Raw genomic sequence first — 24,870 nt, forward strand, 5'->3', positions numbered from 1 at the left:
TTAAAAATACAGCTCTTCTTCTACCTTAGCTGCTGACCTAATTTAGCTGAATACATTTTATTAAATATTTATTAAACATCAGTTCATGGAAGCACTGTATCAAATGGGTACACAAGGGTAATGCCCACTGGGCAAGTTTCCAGCTCATCAAAAAGCACAGCTCTGAATTAAGAGGGTGGCTGAGGCTCTGAAAGGAATAAGTGCAACAGTGAACTTGACTATTTGAACATGAACTTGACTATTTGAAAGAATGTTCTGTGATAATAGCAGTAAATAAAAAAAGATGGGTTAAAGAAGCAGAACCAAAAACATGATAAACACAGCGTAAGATCAGCTGTATTTCATCTTCCTGCATAGGTACTGAAATATGATCTTTTCATTTAATTTGCAATTGTTCACTTTCTTGACAACCAAAGGCGGATAAGTGTTGTGGAAGCTGAAGATTATATAATTTGGGAGTTTCTCATTTAAAAAAATGAGAACACAAAATAAAGTGTAAAAATAAATACTGAAAATGATCATTTAAATCTCAACAAATACATTTTGAAATCTCAAAAATATCACAAAAGTTAATAAAAACAACAATTGGCCAAAGTGGCTCATGCTTATAATCTCATCACTTTGGTAGGCCCAGGCAGGCGGATCATTTGAGCCCAGGAGTTCAAAACCAGCCTGGTCAACATAGCGAGATGCCATCTCTACAAAAATAAAGCAAAAATTAGCCAGGCATAGTGACATGTGCCTGTAGTTCCAGATACTTGGGAGGCTGAGGCAGGAGGATTGCTTGAGCCCAGGAGGCTGAGGCTGCTGTGAGCCATGATTGCATTACTATACTTCAGCTTGGGCAACAGAGCAAAATCCTGTCTCAAAAAATGTAGTAGTAATTTTGTTAATTAACTTACATGGCTCTATAATATTTTTCCTGCATTATTTAGCTGGATACTCTCTTCATATAATGAGCACTTTCTACATACAGAATAGAAAAAATAATTCCATCTTACCACTAGCATAATAGGATACAATTTTTATCAATAATAAATAAATTGACTCCATCACTAGAGTCAATTTAAACAATTCTTCAAACTTCCCCCTATAATTATATCCTTGATCTTCTTGACAGTACAGGCAAAATTTTCCTGTAATTAACAATGAGAGGGTGGGGGTAGTATATTATGTCAAGTCCCCTCTTGGAGGAATTTATCAGAGTCTTTTCAAATGTAGAACCTTTTGTTAGAGTCAGTGTAAAAGAACAAGAGGACCTCGGGACATGGGAGAGGAAGAAGGGCAATGAAAATAAACAATAGCCTTAAAAATAGAAGCAGAAAACAGAGCTAGGTGAGAAGATGTTGAAAACTATCTTTACTGAACATTGACTCATAAGGCTTTTGGTAACTTTTTCTCTTCTCTCATCACAAAATAAATTTGAATGCCAAAGGGCAGGCACAATTCCACTGTTGAGAGAAACAGATCTAAAAATAAGTAGCAAGTAGACAAGAACGAGCAGTGAACATGAGGAGAACCATGGTGTCTACTTTTAGGTTAACTATGGAGGCATGTAGGCACAGATGGAGGAAGTTAGTTTATCTTTGCTGCTGCACTTAAAAAATAAAAACCAAAAATATAAATGCCATCAAAACGTTGACTCTTCTTTAACCAAAATTTTTGGTTTTATATTTAAGGCCAAGCCCATTTAGAAGAAAAGCACATTCATTTGGGTTTTGTGGTTTGGAGAAAGGACTGCCATAGAGGAGGTAAAAGCCACAGTGGAGCATTCCTGGACAATCCATTGCAGGCTTGGGAAATCACCATGCAGGCAGCTCCTGCTCCGTAATAGTCAAAATAGCAACATGACCACAAATAATTCAAAGGCCGAAACATTTTGTTCCCACCAGTTCAAACTCTCCTGTTTCTGTCAAATGGCTGGTAATCCTATCTCCTCTACTAAGCCTTTCCTAACTGAAACAGTGGCAACTTCTTTTGAATTCTACTATTTATTACATAAACACACAATTCTCGTGGTTCCCTTACCACTCCATTAAATGCTCTCTGATTGAAACACATTGCAAATCCTTTTATGCTACATTTGTTCAATGCTTGTTGCCTTGACTGTATATAGCCTTAATATCCGGTAGGTGCTTCTAACTAATCCTAAGTTCCACATCTAATTTACAAAGCATTTTGCTTGGCAATGCCTCTTATGATGCAAATAAACTAGTATTTATCATAAATGCTTTATGATATAGACAAGCAGACTATTTTAGAGAAAATAAGAATTAAATAATGGTAAGGAAAGCAAACCACCCCTGTGATGTGCATGCCCTCCGCCACCGCCACTTTTCCCTCCTTGGATGGTGTCTCACTCTCCACCTTCTCTTTGTCACTTGTCCTCGGTCACACATCAATCTGGCCTCCGCCCTCCAGAGAAGACTTACTCTCCCTGCCTAAAATGTTATTTCTGCCTTCTTCATCTAACCTTGTTCCTTTTCATTATTAAATGCTTCCTATATACAGAAGACTACATAAATTATGTCTTCACGGTAAATAATAGTAATACAGTGAATAGCTGTGCATCCACTTTAATAAATAGAATGTATTTTTGAAGTCTTTGTGTGTACTCTCATGCTCGTGTCCTTCCACATTCTGAGGTTACCATGTTCCTAGTTTACTGTTAATCACTGTCTTGTGGGTTAGTCCAACTCTTACTGTTCTTTAGAGTTTTACTACCTATTTCTCCCTGAAAATACATACATTTAGTTTGGAAAAAAAAAAAACTCAGAGCAATCGCAAGCCTAGTGGAGTAACAGAAAAATCAACATTGCCACTAAGAGAGGACATCTCCCAGAAGATGAGCTGACAGAGGCTCTCCGTTACAGCACGGTTTCAGTTTCCCTGGGAGTTTACAAAAGTCATTTGCAGGGAAGTCAGAAGGAGAGAGACTGGGGATGTAGGGCTCTCTGAGGCAGGGCATCGAGGTGGTCTGTGAATGTGAATCTGGAGCTGGAGGTCTCCAACCATAAGGCCAGGAGAGGTGGCAACTCTGCCTTCTCTGCTTCTGAATTCACCACAGCCCACCTCCTGCTCTTCAGAGTAGGTGGAAGATCACCCTCTTTTGCCCATCTGAAGAAGAAACTCCAGATTACTAATGGGAAGCTGAATGGCAGTCGGCCAGGCAAACTCTAAGTTGTCCTTCAAAATGCAGCTCAGGGTTTCCTCTTCCAGTAGAACTTTTCTGACACCCACATGCAATGACCAGGGTCAACCTTTTAACCCCCTGTGCACTCTGTGCTAACCCCTATCAACAGCTCTCCCTCCTACTGTGATCATAGCAACAGCTGTCCCTCTTCCTCATTAAACTGGATGTTCTTCGAGGGAAAAAATTATTTTATCAATTTTACTAATAATAACAGTATCATCTGATATTTGTTTTATTTTATAAATGTGGACAAACCTCATTAACATTAAATACCAATATTTAAAAATTGTAAGGCAGAATATGTGTTCTTGTTATTCCAAATTTATTGGAAATAAAGAATTTTGAGCGTCTCTTCCGTTAAAGAAGAAGTTCTGTGAGTGCTCCTTGCATTTTTCTAGCTTCAGGCATGCGGCATCTCATAACATTTCAGTTACTGTGTCATTTGCACAGGTGAGGAGACCTTTCCACGTGGATACATGTGAAATAATGGTGTTACAAAAAGTGGTACTTTTCACTTTACTTTATGCCTAGAAACAAACACATGTGCATGGTACTACATAAATTAAAAATATGATTTAATTATCTTCTACTTTTTATAACACAACTGGAAATTGTTTTTACTTTCATAATTAGGAGGTGAACAGCAGGTCTACAAAATATTAACAGAAAAAGCTAGTAGCTTTTAATTAAACTTTTCTAACTATAACTTTCAAGATAAGCCCCTATGCTATTTTAAAGTAAGCTATAAAATTAAAGTTAGTAAAAAGAAAAAAAAAGACATTAAAATATCGGACATTACCTCACCATCCAGAATTAAGCAGGTTATAATGCTGCACATCCTCCCTGAATTCATGTATTTCTAAATAAAATAATTCTGAATATTCTGGTCTTTTACCTGATTTGTTTCATTCAACATATCCTGGGTATCTACCCATTTCAATAATTACACTTCTAAAGCCATAATGTTTAATGTCCGTATATGAATCTCTAAGCATGTAGTAAAATCATAATGCAAAATAAATAAAAAAACTTTTTTTTCAGAAGACTAGGTGTTTTGTAAATGAGAGAATTTAACTTGTTAAGGGTTTAGCCATGATTCCAAACACACAAATATTTTTTATTATTTTTATACCATACATGTTTTATATGTAAAAATTTCCATATGAAAATTATATTATTTCATAATATATGAAAATACATTAAAGCAGTCTCATTCCAATAAGTGTTTGTATTTTTTCCAATCTTCCACTGAACAAACCCCTGACAAATATTCTTCTGTTAAAATGTTGCAAATATCCTCTTTTTTAATGCTAGGATAAATTTCTAGAACTAGGATTGTTGAGCAAAATGGTTTGTACAATTTTAAGGCCATTAATATATATTGCTAAATTGCCACCCAGAAAAGTAATGTCAGTTTCCATTCCCGCCAGCAATGAATGAGTGTCATTTTCTCTCACTCTTTGCCAGCACTGAACATAATGAAGAAGAAAAAAAAAATCTCTGCCAATTTGATCAGTGAAAATTTGTGTTTCATATTTTCTCTAACTTGCATTTCTTTAACTACTAGCGTGATTAAACATTTTAAAAGTTTTTACCCATTTTCTACTTTTTCTTTTATTAATTGCTTATCAATGGTTTTTTTTCTGTTAGGGTATTATTATTCTTATGTATTTATGAGGTTATATAATTAAAGATTTCAAACTTTTGTCTGTCTCACTTGTGGCAGGCAGAATAAGACTTCCCCCAAATGTCCACATCTTAGTCCTCATAAAGCGTCTGAATATCTTATGTTACATGACAAAAGGGAATGGAGGTTATAGATGGAACTGAGGTTGCTAATCAACTGACCTAAAATAGGGAGATTACCTTGGATTATCCAGTGGACTAAATGGAATTATAAGGTTCTTAGAAGTAGGAGAGAGGTGGAGGAGGGATCAGAGTCAGAGAGAGGCTTGAAGGTGCTGCACTGCTGGCTTAAAGATGGAGGAATGGAGCCACAAACCAATAAATGCTGGGGGGCTCTAGAAGCTGGAAACAGCAAAGAAATAGATTCGCTCTTCGAGCTTGCAGAAGAACACAGCTCTGCCAGCATCTTGATTTTTGTCAAATGAGACTCATTTCAGACTTCTGATCTGCAGAACTGTAAGATAAACAGATTTATGTTGCTTTAAGCCACCTATTGTGTGGTAATTTGTGTAGTGGAATCGGGAAACTGATTCACATGTTGCAAATGTTTTCCTGATTTTTATATACATAATCTTTACAAAGCAATCAAAATGTCCCTTATATTTAGTGCCATTTAAAAATGTATTCAGTACACCTCTTCTATGCTCAACTACAGCGATGCAGATAAAATTTGACCAAAAATACAATTTTTTTTTCTTTAAAAAAGGAGGGTGTTTCCTCTTGGCCCTTTCTTTCTCCTTTTCTTTCCCTTTGCTTGGAGGTGACTGGGGGCTGAGGAAGTCAGAAGAACAAGGAGAAAATGGCTGAGGAGATAGTCGTGAGGTCAGGAGCCAAAAAAAGCTGATGACATAGTCAGTAGATTGGTTACATGCAGGGGGATTAAGGAAATAAACAAATATTGAAGATAATGAGAGCCAGGTTTCTCACTGTCAGAGAAGGGATTTATAAAAATGCAAATGAGCCAGTGCTTTGGCTCATGCCTATAATCCCAGCACTTCCGGAGGACAAGGTGGGTGAATCACTTGAGGTCAGGAGTTCGAGACCAGCCTGGCCAACATGGCGAAATGCTGTCTCTACTAAAAATACAAAAATTAGCCTATTGTGGTGGCACGTGCCTGTAATCCCATCTACTCAGGAGGCTGCGGCAGGAAAATTGCTTAAACCCTGGAGGCAGAGGCTATAGTGAGCCGAGATCTCACCACTGCACTCCAACCTACATGACAGAGCAAGACTCTGTCTCAGAAAAAAAAAAAAAAAAAAATATATATATATATATATATATATATATGAAAATGAAGAAGGCTAAGGTATTAGGCTGTCATTGAGAAAGAGGAGGGAGGGAGAAAGGTACAGATGAAACATATATATATATATAGATAGATAGATATACTTTTATAATTAGATGGAGATATATAGAGATAGATGATCTATAAACCCAGCTCTGTCAGCCTGGTAGTAATGAGTATACTAAGCACCCAGATCTGGATTTATAAATGCCTCTACTAAAAGGAACCAGACTGCAGAGAGAAATGGTTGATTCCAAGGTTGGTAAAGGGAAAGTACAAAATTAGCCCGAAAGTATGGAAATGTTCTAAGAATGATGGAAACATGCAAAATAAACCCACAGAACTTAGCTTGAAGAGGCTCTCTTGGCCAAATCTGAGACAAATGAAGTATCAGAATAAATGATGATAGTAACCAGATTATAACCCATTGAATAAAGTAGGAATCCATCAGACCATAATGAATAAATGAATTAAAGGAAAAAATTCTTGCAGTATAATGCCAACGAACTAATGTAGAAGATGACACGTGTCAGAGAGGAAGTTGAATCAGGTAGGAGTCATCAGTGGATACCAAAGCCAGTGGGCAGAAATTTGATGAAGAATTATATATTTGCACAGTCTTGAGTATCTCCCCAAAAAACACTTTCACTCACAAAGGGGAAAAGGGTGGACCTACGGTCCAGGAACATGTCAGACACCAACTTGAACAGGTTGTCAATGTTAACATCTCCAGAGTTCAGATGAATTAACATTGAAAGATTCCTGATATACTACTGGAAGTACAGTATCATTTCAGTGCTATTCCTGATAAGAATGTATGGCCTGATTGTGAACAGAGGAAATATTAGATGGCTCCAGGTTGATTGACATGGCTTATGCTCTAAAACTGAAAACTACATGAAAGTCAAGGAAAAGACTGTCAAGTCACTCCATGTTGAAGGAGACTAAAATATATGACAACCAAATGCAATGCATGATCCTGTTTTGAGTTCTAGAACAAGAAGGAGAAAGAAACATTATGGGAACAGGAATATTTGGATGAGATCTTTGGAATAATTGGATGCCAGTATTGTATCAATGTTTATTACTTGATTTTAGATAGTGGTATCTCTATTACGTGGGAGAGTGTTTTTTGTATGAAACGTACTATGGGGTGTTAGGAATCATGGGACATACTGACTACAACTCCTATGATCCCAAAATGATTCAGGCAAAAAAATAATGAAGTGTGCCTGTGTGTGTGTGTGTGTGTGTGTGTGTGTGTGTGTGAACTTTCATGCCACAAATATTTATTCAAGCCGATAAGAGATGCTAATCACTGTAAACTAAATATTGAGAATCCAAGAATTTAAAAAATGTAATAGTTACTCCTTTATCTTAGTGGGCAATTAAAAATATAAACAATGCCTAGAAAAATAGTTTTACACAAGAGGTAATTTAAATGGGCCTAGAAGACCATAGATTTCAAACATTAAGTAAAGTAATAAACAATAGGCAAAATATGGTAGTGTAAAATTGAATGGCATTTCAGGGAATAATGAGGTCAGTACATTAGATGTAAGTGACGCGAAGGAATATAGTGAGGGGAAAAAATCCCTTTAAAAAAAAAAAAAACAACTAGAGGCCAAATTATGACACTGGAGCTTTTGGACATTATCTGACCAAAGAGTAGAAAGCCACTGTAGCTGGGCATGGATGCTAGTGCCTGTAATCCCAGCACCTTGTGGACAAACGCAAGAGGATAGCTTGAAACCAGGAATTTGAGACCAGCCTGAGCAATATAGTGAGATCTCATCTCTAAAAAAAAGAAAAAAATTAAAAAAAATTTTAAAATTAGCCAGATGTGATGGTGCACACCTGTGATCCCAGCTACTTGGGAAGCTGAGGTGGGAGGTTGAGGCTGCAGTGAGCCATGGTTGCCTCCTCACACTCCAGCTTGGGTGACAGAGAAAAACCTTGTCTCAAAAACGAGAAAGTCATCGTAGGCTTTCAGTGGGCAAATGATGTATTCAACTCTGTAAGTTATTAACCAAAAGCAGTTTCAATATAAAAGCCCATATAAAAATACAGTTTAAGAAATAAGCACCAGAACAAATAATTTCTGAAACATTTTCAGTGGATTATTCCAATGGAAATAGATAAAAATGTGTCCAAGTAAAGAATCTGTTATAAAAATAGGTTATAAAATAAAAATGTAAACATTCTTCATACTCAGCATCTCCAAGTACTCAAAGATCCCAGAGTCATAGCACTTTAAAACTAATGTGATTTTTAGAAAGGAGTAGAAAATGTGCTTAGCATGCAGCTTAAAAACATAAAAATATTAATTTGTGCTTTTTTAATATGGCAGAGAACATCTATTCTTTCATTTAAACTGGAGTCTCGCCTTCTCCACAAAGACACAGGGAGAGGAAAATAATTGGCAAGAATAGGAAGTGAAGAATTTATGATTCTCAATAGAAGTATGTATTGAAACAAAATCGGTACTACATGTCTTCTAAAAATTGCTGCTGGATGGCCTAATAAAGGCTAGGTGCACGCAAGGCAGCTGAAAAATATACTTGTTACCACAAGAGGGAAGGTGTTTCTCCAAGTGCTTTGCAGCAATCTACCAAAGTTTGGAAGTTGGGGCAGTAGAGTTGACTGACATATCCTGAAGCCATCTCAGGTATCAGTCTAGGGGTAGGGCAGGCAACCTGAGAGAAGTCCCTCTGATATGCACTAGAACTTCACCTGCTGCCCATTGAAAGTTGAGTGAAAGGCCAAGAGAAGTACCCCAAGTTGCAGAAAAGTGGGGGCCATACTGCAGAGAAAATATAACTCCCAAGTGACCTAGAGAGTTGGACAGTCTAGTTATAAAACAGAAAGACCTCTTCCATGATTTGAAAAACAGGTGTCTGTGCCATAAAGTATAAGGAGATCTGAAATCTTACTGATGAACAATCCTCAAGCTCTGCTGAAGACCCTAATTCTGCCCTCAGAATGTCTTTATACAATAGTGAGCTGAATCTTATTAAAGTTATAAAAAATTCAAATGTTGCTTAAGAACGGATTAGATTCACCCAACTCCAGCAGCTTAACAGAGGAGCATACCCTTTTCTGTAGATAAACATTGTCAGTCTCTACTGTTTTTCATACACAACACTCAGTATGAGATCAATAACAAAAAAGACAAGAAGAAAAGTGTTACCCTCATGACATACAATTTACTCATGTAACAAACCTGCACATGTACTCACTGAATCTAAACTAAAAGTTGGAAAAAAAAACAAAAATAATATATTTAGAATATCATCAAATTTGGAAATTAAGCAATATACTTGTAAAGAGTTCATGAGTTGAAAAGATAAACTGAAAAATAATTTGAACAAAGTGATAATAAAAACACCATATATCATAATTGTGGTGTGCTGCAGCTGAAGTATTACAGGAGAATTTACAGCTTTGAACAAGAAAAAGGGTTTAAAACCAATTACTCAAGTTTCCACCTTTAGGGATGCACCACCATGCCTGGCTAATTTTTGTGGGTTTTTTTTTTTGAAGAGATGGAGTCCCACTATATTGCTGAGGCTGGTCTTGAACTCCGGGCCTCAAGTGATCCTCCTGCCCCAGCCGCCCAAAGTGTTGGGGTTTCAGGCATGAATCCCTGCATCAGCCAAGAAATAATATTTATATTACACATTATCTTTCAGAAAATAAAGGTGGAGGAAACAACTTTCCAAATGGTTCTATGTCCAGCATAACCTTGATAATAAAACCTGGCACATTATAAGAAAATTCCCAACTAATATCTTTCACAAATATAGACACAAAAGTACCCCACAAAATCTTAACAAATTAAATCAATCAAAATATAAAAAGTATTTGTAATGCAGGTTGTAGTCAGGGCAACTAAGTGAGAACAGAAATAAAAGGTATCCAGATTAGAAAGAAAGAATAAAACTATTTCTACACACAGATAGCATGATCTCATATATAGGAAGCCCTAAGGAATCCACTAACAAACTATTAAATCTAAAAATTCAGCAAGGTTTCAGACTACAAGATCAATATATAAAAATCAATTGTATTTCTATACACTTGCAATGAATTAAAAAAAACCTCAAAAACAAAACTAAGAAAATTTATAATTGCAGCAAAAAGAAAGACAGGAATAAATTTAACAAAAGAAGTCCAAAATTTATAGTCTGCAAACTATAAAACATTATAAAACTATAAAACTTAATTGAAAGAAATTAAGTATTACAATAAATGGAAAAACATCCCATGTTCATGGATCAGAAGACTTAATATTGTTAAAATGGCAATCTCTATCAGAATCTCAGATATCATTGTGGCAATTGACAAGCTGATGGTAAAGTTCATATAAAATTGCAAAGGATACATAAGAGCTAAAACAATCTTGAAAACACAGAAAGCAAAGTAGAAAAAAATCACACCTCTCAATTTCAAAATTTACTCCAAAACAATGACAATTAAAATAGGGTGGTGCTAGCACAAGGACAGAATATAGATAAATGGAATTGAATTGAGAGACCATGTTTCTATGGTCAACTGATTTTGACAAGAGTGCCACAACCATTAAATGGGAGAAGAATAGTCTTTTCAACAAATGGGGCTGGGACTATTGGATATCCCCATACAAAATAATGAGGCTGAGCCTTTACCTCACACCATATACAAAAACAAACTTAAAATGCATCAAAGACTTAAATTTAAAACTGGAAACTATAAAAATTCATTGAAGAAAACATAGACATAAATCTTTATGACCTCAGATTTGGCAAAGGATTCTTACCTATGGCATGAAGAGTATGAACAACAAAAGAAAAAAAAAATGGTAATTCAAACTTAATAAAAATTAAACCCTGTCCTTCAAAGGAAACCACCAAGAAAGTGAAATGACAATTTCACAGAATTGGAAAAAATATTTGCAAATCATATCTCTTATATGGGACTTTCCAGAATATATAAATAACACAACTTACTAATAAAAAAGACAATCCAAATTAAAAATAGGCAAATAATCACAATAAACATTTCTTCAAGGAAAATATACAAATTACCAATAAGCACATGAAAGATGTTTAACACAATTATTCATCAGAGAAATGCAAATATAAACCCAAATGAGATACCAATTCAAACACACAAGGATGGCTAGAATCAAAAAGTTAGATAAAAGTGTTGGTAAGGATGAGGAGAAATCAAAACCCTCATACATTGCTGGTGGAGTTGTACAATGGTGCAGCCATTTTGGAAAACAATACGTAATTCCTAAAGTGATTAAATATAGAGAGACCATACGACCCAGCAATTCCACTCCTAGATATGTACTCAACAGAATTAAAAGCATGTTTTCAGCTAGGTATGGTGGCTCATGCCTGTAATTCCAGCACTTTGGGAGGCCAAGGCAGGTGGATTGCTTGAGCTCAGGTTTTAGAGACCAGCATGGATGACAAAGTGAGACTCCATCTCTAAACAAAATACAAAAATTAGCTGGGCATGGTGGCATGTGCCTGTAGTCCCAGCTACTCAGGAGGCTAAGGAGGGAGACTGGCAAGGCTGCAGCGAGCCGAGACCACGCCACTGCACTCTAGCCTGGGCAACAGAGCCAGATGCAGTCTCAAAAAACAACAAAACAAAACAAAAACAGGCATTCAAGCAAAAACTTATGAACTAATGTTTTTGTGTATACACAGTAGAATTATTCATAAAAGTCAAAAAGTGTCATATGTCCATCAGGTGATTAATGAATAAACAAATGTGGCTTATCCATATAATGAAATACCATTTGGTCATAAGAAAAAATGCTGATACTTGCTGCAATATGCATGAATCTTAGAAACACTGTGCCTAAATTAAATAAGCCAGTCACAGAAAACCATATATTACATGATTCCATTTATACAAAATGTCAAGCATAGGAATATCTCTACAGACAGACAAGTAGATTATTCTTTTTTAAATCCTATGTTATAAAAGGAATACTTGTTTATGACCAAGTATAGGTTATCCCATGTATGCAAGGTTGGTTTCACACATGAAAAGCACAACATGAGTAGGATAAAGGATAAGATCCTATCATGAACTCAATTGAACAGAAAACATGTTTGACAAAATTCTACACTTATGCATGATAAAAACTCTCAAACTAGGAATAGAAGGAAATTTCCTGAATTTGATAAGTGCAAAATCTATAGCAAAGACCACACTTAAGGGTAAAACAGTGAATATTTTCCTCTTAAAACTACAGTAATCAAGACTGCGGTTCCCATAAGCAAAGACATCTAGACCAATAAAATAGAAGAGTCGGTTCAGAAATTGACACATACAAGCATAGCAACCATTGATTTTTAACAGTGGTACCGACACAATTCCTATATTAGTCCATTCTCACATTGCTATAAAGAACTGCCTGAGACTGGGTAATTTATAAAGGAAAGTAGTTTAATTGCATGGCAGGAGGGGAAGCAAATGCATCCTTCTTCACATGATGACAGGTAGGAGAAGTGCAGAGCAAAAGGGGGAAAAGCCCCTTGTAAAACCATCAGATCTCATAAGAACTCACTCACTGTCACGAGAATAGGATGGAGGAAACCGCCCCCATGATTCAATTATCTCCAGGACATGTGGAGATTATGGGAACTCTAATTCAAGATGAGATTTGGGTAGGGACACAGCCAAACCATAACAATTCCTTTGGGAAAGCAAGTTCCCAAATGGTGTTTGAACAATGGAAAATTAAATTAACAAATCTCAACCTCCTGCATCACTCTATATACAAAATACATTTCAAGATTAATTATTGACCTAAAATAAAAGTTAGAAAAATAAAGCATCTAGAAAAAACATTGAACTAGGTCTTCATACGTTTGGGATAGGCAAAGATTTCTTTAGAGCATAAAAAGCACCAAACATAAAACAAAACTTGATAAATAACACAGCATCAAAAATAGGAACTTCTGCACATTAAAAAATATTATAAGAAATAAAATCAAGCTTCAGACTTGAAGACAATATTTACAACACAAATATTTTACAATACAAATATTTACAATACAAATATCTAACAAAAGGACTTGTATTTAGAATATACAATGACGTGCAAATCAATAATGAAGAAATCTACTCAATCAATATGCATATAATATGTAAACATTTTACCAAAAAAATTACTGTTTAATATGAACATAAAAAGGTGCTTATCAGGGAAATAACAATTAAAACCACCACAAGATACATACTAGAATGTTTAAAATAAAAAAGACTGAAAATGCCAAGTTTTGGCAAGGATGTGAAACCCCTGGGAATATTGCTGGTGGAAATGTGAAATATTACAACCATTTAAAAAAACCTATGGCAATACCTTTTAAAGTTAAACATACATGGTATCCACGAATCCATTCCTAGGTGTCTACCTTTAAAAAAAGTGAAAACATTTCTCACTGGAAAATGTTAAAGATGTTTCATTGTAGAACTTTTTCTCCAGTGAAAAACTAAAACCTTTTAATGTTCTCCCCCCAACCTTTTTTTTTTTGAGACAGAGTCTCTCTCTGTCACCCAGGCTGGAGTGCAGTGGCGAGGTCTCAGCTCACTGCAAACTCTGCCTCCTGGGTTCAGACCATTCTCTTGTCTCAGCCTCCGGAGTAGCTGGGACTACAGACAGCCGCCAACACGCCCGGCTAATTTTTTGTATTTTTAGTAGAGACGGGTTTTCACCGTGCTAGCCAGGATGGTCTCCATCTCCTGACCTCATCCTCGTGATTTGCCGGCCTCGGCCTCCCAAAGCGTTGGAATTACAGGTGTGAGCCCCCACGCCCTGCCACGTTTTCACTTTTTTTAAAGATAAAGAGACTTGTATATGAATGATCATAGCCCCCTTATTCAAAATATTCAAAAATTTGAAATAACTCAAATGTCTGTCAATGAAAGAATGGACAAAGAAACTGTGGTATATCTATATATGGAATAATACTCAGCAACTGAAAAGAAAGTCACAAATAGACAAAAACCTCACGGATTCATATCAAAAAACATTATAATGAACAACCAAAAGCAGGTACAAAAATATATAATGTATTATTCCATTTAGATGAAACAAATGAATAATTGATGCTAATGCATGCTGATAAAAATCAGGATGGTTGCTTTCAGGGTTGAAAGTTTGAGTGGAGGGAGATGCAAAACACTTTCTGGTTTGAAGGAAATATTCTAGATCTTGTTTTGGGTGGCAGTTATAAGGATATCTGCAAGTCAAAACTCATTAAACTGAACAAATTTTCTGCATTTTATTATATATAAATTATTTTGCAATAAGAATTAATTTAAAAAAACAATAAAAATTGCTGCTCGGAGAAAACAAAATATTAATATACTACCTAACACATTTTGTGGTATGAAGGAAATATTCTAGATCTCGTTTTGGGTGGCAGTTACAAGGATATCTAGAAGTCAAAACTCATTAAACTGAACTTTCAAATTCTGTCATTTTATTATATATACATTATTTTGCAAAAAGAATTAATTAAAAAACAATAAAAACTGCTGTTCTGAGAAAACAAATTATGAATATACCATCTAACTGTACAGAGAACAAAATAAAAAATACAGTAATATCTTTGACCTATTTGAAAGCCAACAAAAGAAAAGCAAGAAAGTTCCTACAATCTGATTAAGTGAATGGCATTTATATATGTGTATAATCATTTAAATGTTTACAGCTTAAAGGAAAAAATAGTGAGGAAAAGAATGCTATGGTTTTCAAATCCTAAGGTTTGTACTGAAGTTGTCTGTCATTTTTTTTTTTTTCTTAGCTACCTGGCATCTGAACTCCCTTTCTGTGCCTGTGAAATTTCCACCTTCAACTGCAGAAGCTACAAAGCCAGATACTTGCTTTCATAGCCTCCATTCCTTGAGGGCAGGGCACATGAATAGGCTCAGTTACTCTGAATTCAGTTTGGATACTGACTTGGGAACTAGTGAGAAAAGAAGCACTCAGTGGAGAATTCATTCTGGCAGCAATAATGGTAGCAGTTGCTTCGAGGATCTAGTCACAGCTATAGCAGGGGGGTCATCCAGTAGCCAGTGTCAGCAGCAAACAATGCCAATGCCAGGGAAATGAGAGGTACAAACCATTCATCTAGCGTTTGCTGGCAGCAGAAAGAATATCCTCACCAGTCAAGTTCTGCAGCATAATTTTAGCTTCAAAGCTACGCGCTTTGTTTTATCCTGCCTGCCCATTTTTTAAGCCTTTTCTCTAGTGTTCCAAATGACTCTGTGAACTACTCAATATCCTTTCAACAAACTTCTTTTCCACTTAAATCATCCAGAGTTAATTTCTATTGCTGGCAATACTGACTCTGATGGAAAAATAAAATAATAAATGCACTCTAACACAGAATAACAGAAATAATGCTCCACCTACTTAACAAGGATTTTACAAACAAGTAGAAGCTTTTGGACTTCTTTTTAAAAATACATACTTAAATATAACTTTTTTGACACCATGAATTCCACCTGTGCTTTCAAAGAAAAGTATTTTTCACAGTTAACATCATGTTTTAAAGGAGATAAATTTTCAAAAGATCCACTGGAAAAAAAATAGACTTCTCCCATAATATTTTACACAATGATTAGCTGAGATTCTAAAGGAATATCATAAAATTATGATAATATTAAATAAAAGCAAATACTCTAATAACTAACATTCAAGGGAACATGCTATGACTGATATAGTATCAAAGGGATATGTTTAGGAAGATGCTCTCTTCTATGTGACTCTGAAAATATGGGGACATGCTATACATTCTATTTTTTCTTATTGATTGTGAATTTGTCATCAATTTTGTTGAGTCTATTCAAAATTTCCACTTACATAAACTCTTTTGAGTAATGAGTTTCACAGATATATTGTGTGCTATGCGAACTAGTACCTCTATTTCTTGGTTCCATTATTCTTGTACTATAGGATATTGTAAATAAACCTATGCTTTCTGTAACATATCTTTTGAAGAAATAATGCATCCTCTCAGAAAACTTTTCCTATCAAGAATTTTTGTTGTTGCTCTTCATCAGTCTAAGAAAAATCTGTCTTTTTTGTCCTTTTTTATTTTTGCCCATATTTTTCTCTTCATCCTCCATTCCTATGCTCATGGCCCATCCTCACTGGCACCAATTCTGTGTTTATTGTAAACATCCTTGAAAAATAGTGTTGTTTTATTTTGAGGATATGCTGAAGTTACCTAAATTTGAACATGATATGGATTTCATTATTTCTTATCTTGCTTTTGTGAAGATGACATTTATGGAGACAAAAGATAAGTTCACACATAAAATTTCAGGTAGTGGTAAATGTAACAAGGAAATAAACATGGTGATTCAGTAGCGATTGGGTTACTTTATAGAAGAAGATGGTCTCTTCTCAGAGTGTTTTATTTGAGCAGAGAACAGAAACATGTAAAAGATACTGTTACTAGGGGCATCCAGACAAAGAAAACATAGTCTCTAAAGCAAGAATCAGTTTGATACATAAGACAAATCCAGGAGGCAACTACTCTGTCTGAAGCACACTCAGCACAGATAAGGTGGTCCTAGATGAGGCAGGAGAAATTGGCAAGGAGTGGGTCATATAGGTCCTTGCAGGCTATAACCAGAAGCAAGAATTTTACTCCAAGAACAATGTGAGAGCCATTGGAAGGTTACAAAGCAGAGGAGCAATGTTGTTTCTTATTTAAAAAGTTAAGTTGCTGTTAAAAAATCAACTAGAGGAATGACCCAAAAATAGAGCAATTAGTTAAGACATCATTTTAGTCCATGTGAGATTGAATGATAGTTTGAAGCAGAGGTGAAGATAGAAGGTTGTGGTGCCATAGAATCCCAGAGGGGAAAGAGTTTCAGAAATTTCAGAAGTGGTAGCACAATCAATTGTTTCAAATGCTGCAGAGATTAAGTAAATGACGGCAGGAAAAGGGGTATTGAATGTAGCAACTTGCAAGTTGTTTGTGGCAGAAGATATATTGGAAGTCATGGAAGAATTAATGGGGATTTCTTGTCAAGAATATCAGATTCTATCTCATTTTCTTCTGCTCTCTTCCAAAATCCCATTAAAATGACAGTAAAGATATAGGAAAAAAATATATATCCATGGGGAGAATAGTAGGAGAAATTTAATGACAACACCGTTTTGAAGCCTGGAAAGCAAATTAATTAGTAGTTAGTCCAAAGCTATCATTGGAGAAAGCAGGGTAGTAATGCATTTCATACTACAGAACCACAGAAAGAATCAAGAACTAGTGGAACCAGGAGCCTCCAAAAATAAGAAAGATACAGTTGGGGAGGAAGAGGAGTTGACACTCCATTTACGAATCAGTTAGACTCCTCATTCCTCTCCCACACCCAAATGGAAGCTTAGACATTCATTCACTGGATAGGATAAAATAGAGTATCTGTAGAACAGGGGCTACCAGCACAGTTGAGGACAAGAATCTTATGTTGAAAATATATCCCCAGTCCTCTTCGCCCAATGATACTCGGGTTTACACCTTCCAGGGTGATTGGAAGATTTTTCTCTGGGGATCTAACTTGTCATTTTGTTTTCCAGCACAATGGCTGCAGTTGGGTCAGCCTACAGGAAAGACTATAGTCAATAAGCCCTCCTCAGACTAAAGAGCTTTTAGTACGTATTCAATCCTCTGTTCAATATAAACAATTATAAGGCCGGGCGCGGTGGCTCAAGCCTGTAATCCCAGCACTTTGGGAGGCCGAGACGGGCGGATCACGAGGTCAGGAGATCGAGACCATCCTGGTTAACACGGTGAAACCCCGTCTCTACTAAAAAATACAAAAAACTAGCCGGCCGAGGTGGCGGGCGCCTGTAGTCCCAGCTACTCGGGAGGCGGAGGCAGGAGAATGGCGTGAACCCGGGAGGCGGAGCTTGCAGTGAGCTGAGATCCGGCCACTGCACTCCAGCCTGGGTGACAGCGCGAGACTCCGTCTCAAAAAACAAACAAACAAACAAACAACAACAAAAAAAAAACAATTATAAATCACCAGACAGAGGAAAGCATCTGTTATGAAATGCAGAGAGTAAATAGGGGGGAAAAAGCAGCTTGGAGGAAATAGACTATGCAAGTAGATGAAACCTTTAAAAAAAGAACTACCATTAATATTTTTATTGATAATCTCAGAAAGACAAAAGAAAAAAATCACATTCACAAAATAATAGTGGTATACAAGAAAAATTCAGAGAACAAGAATGTGCTCTTGGAAATTACAAATGACAGAAAAGAAAAACTCAACAGAAGGCTTAAAGGAGTACATTAAGAATACATCCTGGAGTATGCAAAGAGATGAAATATAGGTCAGAAAACCTTCCCTCCTATATAGACTAGAGAATCAATATGTTAAGGGTCTGATATAATAAGATTCCCAGAAAGAAATTGAGACTACAAAGGATAAAATTAATAAATATTTGGAAAAGATTGTCATAATTTAAATACATGAGTATTTAAAGAGCACAGTAAAGCATACTGTAATATAAGACTTACAGTGAAATTTAACACATTGGGGCAAATAGGATATCTATAAGTATTTGGAGTGAAAATAATAAAATACTAACAAAGAATCAAGAATCAAAAATAGACTGGAGTTTTCAATACTGAAATTTAGAAAAAAAAAGAAACAAACAAAAAAACAAAACTTTTAAAATACTGAAAAAAGAAATTCCATCCAAGAAATCTATACTCAGCTAACCTTCTAATTGTAAGGGTAGAACACAGGTATTTTGGATATAAAGGTCTCAAAAACTGTATGCATCCTAAACCATTCCCCAGAACATTACTGTGTAATGTACTCCTCCAAAATGAGGAAGTTAACCAAGAAAGAGGAAGTTATAGTATACACAAAACAGGAGACCTAACATATGAAAGAGAGAGAGGAAACAGGATATCCCCAGAAAGATGGTGAATGTGCCCAGCATGACAATTGTTTGGATGCAGAAGTAGTAGTTGCAAATATTTTGGTTTATCCAGGGTTTGGGGTTTTCTAGGTAAGCACGATGGAAAACAGACACGTGAATTGACAGTGAAAGAGAGTTGTTACAATGATGAAATATTAAAACCATTCTGGATAAGAATAAAAGTAAAGACTAGAGGAGAATGATAGTGAACAAGTAGCAAAATCAATTGTTTAGAAGTCCTGAAGAGATATAAAAAAATTTCTAGAGAGCAAGAACTAGCATAAATGAGCTAGGAAAGGAGGTGGTAATCAGAGAGGTTAAGGTGATCAAGATGTTAGAGAAGATATGGTTTCTAGTGATGACTAGCGAATGTGTGGTTGAGGGAAGGAAATGTGGGTCAAATACTGAGAGCTCAGAATGCTGGAGTTATCTGCACCGATAATGAAGTCACCCATAGGGTGATACAAGTAGAGGTATTAAGACAGACAGACCAACAGGAACTAAAGTATTCAATTAATGTAGGGAATGAATTAAGATAAATGACCTATAGATTCATGGTTGACAGTACCACGAAGGGGCAGGGCATAATATATCCACATGACATGGCTTCAAATAAGCTGAGGCATTTTTGAAGAAGGACACACCTATCCCAAATCCTAGCCTTGAAGTACAAGAGGAATGACAGAAAACAAAAACATCTTTCCTGCACAAAGCGTACTAAAAATGCATTGTCTAAAGATATTTATTTCTGCTGTCTTTAAAGTGAATTGTGAAGCAATCTGAGTACAATCTGAATCTTCCTAGATTTTTGTTTTCCCTATCTTTTAAAATTCTCATCTACACATAACAGCAGTTTAAAAATGATTTGACTTTTTTCTAGCCTTTCTTATAAAGTCAACCTTGTCCTTTTTGCACTTATATTTTGATGGTATATAAAGTACTTAACTAAATTGTCCAAGACTAGTCTCTGCTAATATAGGAGCTTAAAAAAATCCATCATCATTGGTTATAGTAATGGGCAATTTTAGTGTGTTGCTTATTTTCTCCTATAGTTAACTATGTGATCCCCTCTCAGATTTCGGTGGACTTGCCCATCAGGTTAACCCTAGTGGATTTGGCAGTGCAGCTTACCAACCTAGAATTCTTTTTTTTTTTTTTTGAGACGGAGTCTCGCTCTGTCGCCCAGGCTGGAGTGCAGTGGCCGGATCTCAGCTCACTGCAAGCTCCGCCTCCCGGGTTCACGCCATTCTCCTGCCTCAGCCTCCCGAGTAGCTGGGACTACAGGCGCCTGCCACCTCGCCCGGCTAGTTTTTTGTATTTTTTAGTAGAGACGGGGTTTCACCGGGTTAGCCAGGATGGTCTCGATCTCCTGACCTTGTGATCCGCCCGTCTCGGCCTCCCAAAGTGCTGGGATTACAGGCTTGAGCCACCGCGCCCGGCCTCCAACCTAGAATTCTTAGGACTTGGTCCTCTGGAATGAAGGCAGCATGCCAGGTCTTCTGTAGCAACCAGACCATTTGCCATGGCAGCTTCAAATTGAGCAAGAATTCCACAATTTCACACTTGAGTGCAGTTAAGTCTCAGGTGGATGGCAGCCAGGCTCCATAAATAACTCCCCATTATCATTGTTCCAAAACTCAGACTTTTAAAAGGCACTGCCTACCCTAAAGGTCCTGTCCTTAATGACATGATTTGTATGAAACTTGAGCAATAGCCTGAGGCTGCCAAATCAGGTAAGAAGGACTTTCCCATAATAATATCAACCTAATCTAAGTACGTTTCAGTTGGATCATGATATGACAACATATGAGTGATACATGCAGGGCACTCACTTTGGTTTTTTAAAAAATATTCTTAAGTTCATTTATAAAATATATTTGAGAAATAATTTTGTGTTTAGAGATATAAGCTCTAAGAGAAATATATGCTCATGGATATTCATGCCTACTGGTACTATCTACTTTAAAATTATTTGCCTTTCTTTCTGACCCATGAGACACAGCTCAAAAGCAGTAACAAGTCTTACTCTGCCTACCAGCACTTCTGATATGGTTTGGCTGTGTTCCTACCCAAATGTCATCTTGAATTGTAGCTCCCATAATTCCCACGTGTTGTGAGAGGGGTCCAGTAGTAGATAATTGAATAATGGGAGTGGTTTCCCCCACACTGTTCTTGTGATAGTGAGTAAGTCTCACGAGACCTGATGGTTTTATAAGGGAAAATCCCTTTCACTTGGTTCTCATTCTGTCTTGTCTCCCAACATGTAAGACATGCCTTTCACCTTCCGCCATGATTGTGAAGCCTCCCCAGCCACACGGACCTGTGAGTCCATCGAACCCATTTTTCTTTATAAATTACCCAGTCTCAGGTATGTCTTTAACAGCAGTGTGAAAACGGACTAATACAACTTCTGGTAGAAAATTAGGCACATAATACACATTAGTTGAAATAATCAATTGGAGAATGTAGGCTTTGGTTTTTTTTTTTTTTTGAAAGAGTCTTGCTCAGTCACACAAACTGAAATGCAGTGGTGTAATCATAGCTAACTGTAGCCTCAATCTCCCAAGCTCAAGCAATGCTTCTGCCTCACCTTCCTGTATAGCTGGAATTACAGATATGTGCCATCACACCTATCTAATTTTATTTTTAATTTCATTTTTTTATTTTTATGTTTTGTAGAGATGAGATTTTGCTATGTTGCCCAGGCTGGTCTGGAACTCCTGAGCTGAAATGATCCTCCCACCTTTTCTAACAAAGTGCTGGGATTAGAGGCTGAGCCACCACGTCCAGCTCGGAATGCAGGCTTTTTAATACAAATTCAAACCTACAAACAAACAATGAGAAGATGGGGTCAATAACCAACATATGCTCTTTTTTGTACAGCTGAGGCTTTGCCAGATTTAAAATATGAAACCAATCATACTTTACTTCTGGAACAAGAATACAGTAGATCTAAATATAAAATGACCAAAACCAAAAAAAAAAAAAGTATTAAATCTCCTAAGCAAGCATCAATTTTTTTAAAAAAAGTCATCTATCAGATGCTCAAGGAAAAGTATCCGAAATTAACACAAAATTTTCTAAATATTGAACACAGAAATTTTGCTATTCCTCATTTTTTGTGCCTCAATAAATATCTGATGGCTTTACAAACGATAGGTGCTTAGAAATTCAGCATACAAAATTCATTTTCCCCCACCTATTATCAATTATAGATTTTACCCAAAAGAGGAAAAACACTTAATCAAATAATTACAATAGTGTTGAGGACTTTTTATTGTGTTTTCCATATAGATAAAAAATAAGGCTTTTTGATGAAAAGAATCCATTACAAAGTCAAAAATCCATTACAATTATAATTAAATCAGTAACAAAATTTAGCTTTAAATGAGTCAAGTATTCTGCATTTGAAATTTAATATCACAAACATTCAAGATTAGTGAATTTTGGTAAGAAAAAAAACACTAGCAGAAAGGAAAAGGACACCTTTTCAACAGATAGTAATTTATAAAAGTGTTTTTAAAAGTGCTTTGGGAAAACACACAGTATCGTTACTTAAGAAAAGTCATTTAAGGAAGACTTAAGTGCTTCAAGTGGAGCGGGTTGCAGACTAAAAAATGGTTTGAAAATTTCCAAGAAATTTAAGTGTTAAAAATACTCCTCTCCTTATTCAGTTTCATGTTTAAAGAAACATTTAGCAGACAAGTAAACCAAAGGCAAAAAAAAATTCACCTGCATTTTAAAATAATAAATTCTGGATCTGTAAAAGCTCTTGGTTTGTACACAGAGGCCAATGCTGACCTTCATTGATCTATTTCTATATAGTTAAAAAAATACAGTAACAAATCTTTCTTCCTATCCCCCCAAAAAACTAGGGGAAATATTTTAAATTGTGAGTGTGTGAATGTAGCTATATATATCCCTAAGTGTACAAAACACACAAACATCACTTTACTTCGAAAATTATTTTCATCATACTGTAAACATCTCTTCCCCTACATCTGGACATTTTGAAATAGTCTTTGGTATTACTAGTTACTGTGCTTTGAAACAGAAACTTGCAGAATTTCTGTAGTAGTGCTACATAGATATTTTAAGATATAAATAAGAAAAATGCACTTGGAATAAGTTACATTTAGCTGCTTTTGCATAATTTTCAAAACCTACAGTGTATGCCTAGTCACAGTTTTATGAGAAAGAATGTCTCCTTTTTCAACTTAATTTTAAGGAACACTTAATCATTTTGGCTAAATATCCATTTTTGGAGTGGATCTGATGGGTTGCATGACACTAAACTTGGATGCTCTCCATTTGCTGAAAGGCACATTTTTAAGAATGGATTGTATAGAAGTTGATCCTAGAATAGAAGGAAACAACAGACATTAAATTTCAAGACTCATAGTTAAGTGATAAATATGAAAAAGATTTTATGGCTTCATTGAAGCAAACCTAATAGTAAATCTTTCTAAGGTGAGCCATGTCTGATAAACTCTTTTTGACTTCTAGTGAAAATGCCACCTTTTTAAGCTACTACTGTTCAATTAGTAAGGTATTACATAATGAAGAGAGGCAGACAGAACAAGGTTTGAATCACATTTTCAAACAAGAAGTATTCCCTTGATATATTCGTAAGTGACAAACTCTTAAAAACATCATAAATCATAAAAGCCAGTGTTAAGGTTTTCTAGTATTGCACAAAACAATGTTTGGGTAAGAATTGCTACGATACAGCTAAGCCTTAAACATGTTTAAAAACAGAATAGACCTGTTATGTATTCTCTCAATTCTAGGTTCATGAAAAAGTGCTAAAACAGGGTAGAAAAAAATTAATCTCTTCAAGCGAGAAGATATAATAATTTTTCTTCTCTCTGCCAGAAAAAAAAATATGACTGCTGCCAAAAGCATTATAAGAAACCCTAAATAGTAAAAAGCAAGCGACTAATAATAATTCACAGAAGTGCTCATCTGCATATATCATGGTTCAACCAAGCAACTTAATTTTTTGTTACTAAGAGTACTTAATTCATAGATATATTCTCTTATCACATGGGTAGAAACACATAACAACAAAGTTAATAAAGAGAGAAATTCTGATAGATAATATTAATGTACCATGTTCCACTCATTTTCCCAGATAAGCAAGTAGAGCTGAGAAAAACAGTTAAAGAGATGAATTAATTGCACTGAGGTACCTTCTGGATCTCCCATATCTGCTCTCCAGTGACAACTGTCTTGTGACCTTTGTAGGTACATGCCTTCAGCTGAACGAGGCCTTGGGCAGCATGAAGACATAATTCCTTCTGGATGTTGTGCCGGATTTCATGTTGAGCAGAGTATTCAAAGTACTATGGAAGGAATACACTGTTATTGACAAAAGCAACCCATGTGCTCAGTTGCAAAATAAATAAATAAATCAGCACCTCATTAAATAATGAAGTCATTTCTATTTCAACAAAATAATACAATAAAAATAGTTATCAGAAACATACGCTGAGTTTTTATGATAGACAATACAATAGCCTTCCTTCATCAACAGTTGGTTACTTCATTAAGAAGGTACTGTCTTCCTCCCATACCACAAGTTGGAAGTTATCAAGGAGAATGGAGACTACCCCAGGCATTCCTCAGAAGAGGGAATGAAGAGCTAACAAGCACTTTAATTGCCTCTCTCCCACAAGTGTTCCATTGCTCTTCTTCATCTCAATTAAAGGTGTTTTCACTAAACTAGGGACTTCAGGGTGTTCACC

General features: G+C 35.9%; 1 protein-coding gene across 8 annotated transcripts in view; it reads right to left on the reverse strand.

Moving 5' to 3' along the window:
* Window positions 1-3,494: 3,494 nt before the first annotated feature.
* GALNT3 (polypeptide N-acetylgalactosaminyltransferase 3) overlaps window positions 3,495-24,870 on the reverse strand; it is a 67,279-nt gene continuing 45,903 nt past the window's right edge. For 4 of the 8 annotated variants that reach the window (XM_077957138.1, XM_077957135.1, XM_028830793.2 and 1 more), the window contains 2 exons: window positions 24,316-24,468; window positions 22,376-23,480 (listed from right to left, as the gene is read on the reverse strand). In XM_077957138.1, the coding sequence (XP_077813264.1) occupies window positions 23,358-23,480; window positions 24,316-24,468 (276 nt within the window). In that variant the 3' untranslated portion in view covers window positions 22,376-23,357. Of the gene's footprint in view, window positions 3,721-4,799; window positions 5,334-22,375; window positions 23,481-24,315; window positions 24,469-24,870 lie in introns of those variants that run through there. The other 4 variants (XR_013402010.1, XR_013402011.1, XM_077957137.1 and 1 more) reach the window with 2 other exon arrangements.

The sequence above is a fragment of the Macaca mulatta genome, chromosome 12 (assembly GCF_049350105.2).
Source record: "Macaca mulatta isolate MMU2019108-1 chromosome 12, T2T-MMU8v2.0, whole genome shotgun sequence".
Taxonomy (NCBI): domain Eukaryota; kingdom Metazoa; phylum Chordata; class Mammalia; order Primates; family Cercopithecidae; genus Macaca; species Macaca mulatta.